This window comes from Xenopus laevis, chromosome 1L (assembly GCF_017654675.1).
Source record: "Xenopus laevis strain J_2021 chromosome 1L, Xenopus_laevis_v10.1, whole genome shotgun sequence".
Classification (NCBI taxonomy): domain Eukaryota; kingdom Metazoa; phylum Chordata; class Amphibia; order Anura; family Pipidae; genus Xenopus; species Xenopus laevis.
Genome location: NC_054371.1, coordinates 230,942,073 through 230,947,797, shown reverse-complemented (window position 1 = coordinate 230,947,797; position 5,725 = coordinate 230,942,073). Strand labels below are relative to the sequence as shown.

At 40.4% G+C, this 5,725-nt stretch overlaps 1 protein-coding gene across 1 annotated transcript; it reads right to left on the bottom strand.

Annotated features, from left to right (window-relative positions):
- On the bottom strand, window positions 1-4,268 carry LOC121396006. The gene is made up of 2 exons (XM_041570539.1): window positions 3,865-4,268; window positions 1-3,777 (listed from the first exon to the last, which is right to left on the bottom strand). Exon 2 carries the CDS (start codon window positions 2,172-2,174, stop codon window positions 96-98), a length of 2,079 nt encoding a protein of 692 aa, XP_041426473.1. The 5' UTR covers window positions 2,175-3,777; window positions 3,865-4,268; the 3' UTR covers window positions 1-95.
- Window positions 4,269-5,725: the final 1,457 nt, after the last annotated feature.

Sequence of the window (5,725 nt, the reverse complement as noted above, 5' to 3'; positions counted from 1 at the left end):
TGTTTCACAGGTAGGTATGCGGTCTCGATCTAAAGGTATGTCGTCTTTTGTATAAGCTGGAGGTAGATCTAATACGCAGTTTGAATGAAGTCCTCTCATGTGTCTCTTCCCGTCATTGTGGTGAGTTTGAGTTTCACTGGTTCTGTAGCCACTTGTAATTTCTTGCAGATTTCTTGATCAATGAAGGTGACATCACTCTGAGCATCCAGTAGTGCATAGGCGTATACCTTCTTGTTCTTCCTTTTAGGATTTGAAATGCACACTGGTACAACCATTGACGTGCCATTGATTTCTCCTTCCCTCACTCTGCAAGAGAATACTGATACTTTCTTTTCTTCCTCAGTATCTCTGGGCATTAAGGATTTCTCTTTCTTTGGACGCTCTTCATGTAGTGGTGTGGGATGGCGTCCTCTACAAACGCTGCATGTGGCCTTTTTCTTGCACTCCTTAGTAACATGGCCTTTTCTTAGACATCCAAAACACAGTTGGTTATCAAGAACAAACTTCTTCTTTTCATCTGGAGACTTTTCCTTCAATTGTTGGCACTTATGTATAGAATGGTTCTCTCCACAGAACATACACTTGAAGGTAGTCTGAAGATTTGTCGGTTCTAACTCTTTACTGATCCCAGTAGTGACTTTGAACTTGCTCTCATAGGTATCTGGACCTTTAGTAGCTGTGTTGGTTGTAAAGCTAGTTGCTCTTGCGCGTTTTGTCTCTCTTGCAGGCCTTTCTTCTAAGGGTTTCAAGACGTAAGATGCTGTTACTGGATTACATGCTATCCGTGCTTCCTCATTGACAAACACAGAGAACTCTTTGAAACTTGGGAAGTTTTTGCCTTGATCTAACTGTTTAGTCACATAGCGATTCCATCTAGAAGCCACTTCTTCAGGTAGCTTGGTTAGCATCCTGTGGTTTTCTAGATAGTCGTTCAGTACTTCTAGTCCTTGAACATGTGGGATGGCATTGCTGCATGCTTGCAGGAAGTCACCATACTCTTGGAGTTTGAAGTGATCTTTAGGACCTATTTTAGGCCAGTTTATTAATTTCTCTCTGAAGGCTCTTTGTACTAAGAAGGGATGACAATATCTTGCATTTAATTTTTCCCAGGCTTGCTTGTAGGCTTCTTCATCTTTCCTATAGAAGTTACCTTCAAGAGCTTTCTTTACTTCTCCGCCAGTATATCTCTGAAGGTAGAATAACTTGTCAACTGGACGGAAGCAATGATGCTCAATGATCATTTCAAAACTTGCTTTCCACTCTATGAACTTCAGTACGTCTCCAGAGAATACAGTAGGTTCCGGAACAGGAAGTCTAGTGAGGAATCTTCTCTGGGGTCTCGCTGGGACAACAGCTGTAACATCCTCGTGTCCGTTGCCATGACATACGGGGATAGAGTTATCTGGTTCTATTTTCTCACTTGGTTCTGAATTAGGTGAGTCTCTCTCTTTGTTTCTCTGAGCAGGGATGGAAGGACTACGACTTATTTTTTCACAACATGCTGGAGATTTCCTTCCATTCTCCTGGGTGTATGGAAGAAAGTAGGAATCGGCTTCTTCACTTAGTAACGATTTGGACCTATGACTACCCTGATTCATATCCTCTTCGTGTACTCTGAGTCTGGCTTCTATAATCTTAACTTCCTTTTGCCTTTCCAGACTTTTCATTTCAGATTCCATTTTATTGCGTTGTGCATCCATTTCGGCTATCCGTAGACGCTGCATCTCAATGGCAGATTCCATCTCTACTTCTGCTCTCTTGGCAGCTAGTTGTTCAGCTAATTCCTTTCTTTTGGCTGAAGTATTTGAGGACTCTGATATTTGGCTGGTACTTCTGCTAGCGAAGGAAGTCGCACTTGAGATTGTGGTTCCCCCTAAGGACCTGGCATAGTCTCTCTTGAAGAACTCATTCATTCCCTTTCGTGCCTTAACTTCATCGTAGTTTGCTGCAGATGATAGTTCTCTCATGAGCTTTGCTAAATCCCTAGTGACTGCTGTACATGTGTCCATGTTCCTTACAATATCCTGGGAAGGTGTCATAGACGATCGCAGGTTGACATATGCTGCCATAAACTCTGACTCAGATACTATCATTTCACACAGGTTCCCTTTTATGCTTTCTTGTTTTAGCTTTTTACGAATGCCTATAATGTATAATTTCCACCTCTCATACATTCGGACAAACCTTTTTCTTTTCAGCGCTGCCTCTTGCTCTAAATTTTCTAGCACCTTTTGGGTCGGTTTTCTATCACGTGATGAACGTCTTAGTTCACCTGTTTGAGCTATATTTGTTTGGGGCGAGACTACTGTTACATTAGATCTTTCTAACTCAGACAGGTTCTCTTGCTCTTCACCTTCTACTATATCTATCTCTGCATCCTCTTATGGTGGAGTGGTAATACTAGGCTCAGCCATTTTTTTTTAATGCTATAATAATTAATATGAAGATAAGGACCTGTCACTTTAAATGCAATACTGACAAATGCAAAAAATAAATGACTTTCACTTTAAATGTAATGGCAGTAGATGCAGGAATAAATGACATTCACTTTAAATACTTTAGAGTCCATATACTATAAATTGTCCTTTTTGCTTTAAAGTCTGTTTTTCCTGAACACAAAAGATGTCTCTTGGAAAACCTATGTGTAAGGACAAGTTATAAAAAGGAAAGCTCTGACCTTATTTGAAGAGCAGGATACTGTGATCTGAAGGTTGCAGGAAAAAATGTCAATCTTAAAGGAGACTTGTCTTTCCTTGGTGCGATGACTTGCGATGCTCTGCAATGACTTGTGATGCTCTGCGATGACTTGCGATGCTCTGCGATGACTTGTGATGCTCTGTGATGACTTGCGATACTCTGTGATGACTTGCGATGCTCTGCGATGACTTGCGATGCGCTGCTGCAAGCTTTGGGCCTAGTTGTGGGAAACTAGCTGGATTCAACACGTAGTCTGTTGGTGGATAGCGGTGCGGACACTCTAGCTCTGGACTCTGGCCTCCCACCATGCGTCTCTTTCTCTCTCTATGAATTGCATGAGGGTTGGTGCTCTTTTTCTGACTATCTTGCCTTAGCTGTTCTGCCACTTTAAGAGTCGGCTGCAGTCTGACTAATGCCCACGTTCTATGGCCTGTATGGTAGCTCCGCTGAGGTATCTCTGCGTGCTCACTCAGGGAACAGTTGCTGCTTGTCGGTATATGCTGGCACTCCGCTTCTCTAATGCGCTCTTTACTGTGCAAATTGAGGAGCACTATTGCTTTGCCCTCAGAAGGTTATAGTTCCACTGTGGCAGGCGCAGCACTACACAGTGCCTTGTGCGCTGTGGCATTAGAAGAATTATAAAATCTCTGTCCCTTTAGTCTAATCAGACTTTCTTTTACTCTGTAATTCCTCTAGCGCCGTTCTATGGAGGCAGTAGGTTTAAAGAACACACCAATACTTTTAAATAACTTCTTTAATAACTTCAACTTTCTTCATATAACACTGCTGCTTGTGCAGCGGATATTCCATGTACAAACACGTGGTGAATAAAACCATAAAAGGCAGTTCAACAGTTAACAGATAACTTAAGATGGTGGATGTATTTGACTCTCAGGTATAGAACTTTGGTATGGGACTGTGCATTTGCTTTATATCAGCAGTAAGCAATTCACCTTTGTATTTGCATTTGGATTTGTAATTGCATCTGTATTTGGTCTGTAATTGGTACTTGGATTGGTCTGTAATTGGCACTCGGATTGTTCTGAAATTGGCACTTGGATAGGTCTGAAATTGGTGGAACTATAAGTAAGCACATATATAGGTTCAATATACAGACCTACTCATACTATTAAACAAAAGGGTAACATAAACAAGTGTATTAAATACCTATTTGGCCTTCTCTGCTTCCATAAAACTTATCTCTGACTGGAACTCTCTGTTTCTTCCCTTTGTCTGATAAGTAATGGCCTCAGAAAGATCTGGCTAGGGGAACTCCCACACAGATCAATTGTGTAGCTGACTGGGATTGGTTGAGGCTCTTGTGCAGTGTGAGGCTGGCTATGATTGGCTTACCTATATAATGGTTCTTAAAGGTACATTTTCTTTTTCTGCTTCTGCTAACACAATGCAGATAAATGTTATAACATTCACATTCAGAAACATTAATTACAGGCAAACTCTGCTTTTTACTTAAACATGTGAACATAAGAACTGTACTGAGGTTATTGGCAGGTTTTGGTGCATACATATATAACCATAATAGTAACCTAGGACAGGTCTTAGCTGGCCAGCTACACTTATGTCTCTCGAACATGCCAATACCAGATATGTATAGTTTTAGGGAGATTTAGGATTTCTGTACAGCAAAAACTCCCGGCAGTATATTACCGAATTTTGAAAGCACTAAGGCAGAAAACGGCATGCTTTAGCTTCCAAGGCAAAAAATCCTGAAACCATAGGTTTACCCCAGAAAACCATACATTTTTGAAAAGTACACATTCTGCCGATTACAAAATGGGTAACTATGTCTCTCTACTCCCAACTACCAAACATAAAAGCTTGTCTGAACATAGCGGTTTTTCAAAAAAAATTCAAAATTCTGATAAATCATTTCAAAGGTTTTATTTTGCTGCTCTGCATATCCCAAACTATATTAGGTACCTATATTAGGGGTCCACTGAACAGTTTGATACCCATTATGCATAGGTTTACCAAAGTATCTGGCATTTAGAGACACCAATATGAAGTTAGCACATCCAAATTGTTCAGGACTTTACTTCAGCTACTGAGAAATCAACACATTGACTGTATTTTTTGTGGGGTAAAAACACAGAAATATATGTTTAACCCCCAAACCCATATATTTTTGGAAAGTACACATTCTACTGAATCTAAAATGGGTACCCATGCCTTTCTGCTCCAAACTACTGAGTCGCAAGGCTTTCCCAAAATTGTCGGTTTTGGTGAAATATCTGAAAATTGCCTCAAAGCTTCAACTTCCCAGCACCATATCACCCATGTATCATTATGTACTAAGAAAAAGCACCCTAAATATGATTGCCAGGGTTCCTCCAAACAATTTGGTGGCCATTGTTCATAGGTTTACCAAAGTATCTGACATTTAGAGGCCCCAAAATGAAGTTAGCGCATACAAAGAGTCCCGTGGGTAACTTCATCTAATGAAGAACCAACACACAGGAGAAAGCTCTCTGTTTAGTGCTGAATTAAGCATTGAAATTCCTGTTTGAGACAGGATTTTTTGTTATCACTTGGTGTGTGAATGTGTTGTCCACTTGGTGTGTGAAATTTGGGAAGTTTTGAGTTGATTTTCTTTACTAAAAATCGCAGTTCCCTTCACTTGCTCTGGGCTACAAACTCACTGTTAGATCCCCTACCCCTCCCCCGCACCTGGGTGTCAGTTTCATTTGATTTTTCTGTTGTTTCAGCACAAATTGTTTACTTATTGTACAGATTGAGTGGGGATTTTGATTTTGCACTCAGTTCTGTGAGGAGAGAAAGCTAAAGGGAGAAGGATTTAATATAAGTATAAATATAAAATCTTTTCCAGCAGCAGCAGTGCAGCTCCCAGGCACCTGCTCACATTAACCCTCTCCCTGCCACAGCTTCTCAACTTTAAAACTTACTTTTTTGTTAATCAATAGTATAAAGCTTTCTTTTGTGTGGTGTTTTGTAAAATAATGGGAGGGAATAAAAAGGAAAGTTATAAAAAACCATCTCTGGGTTCTAA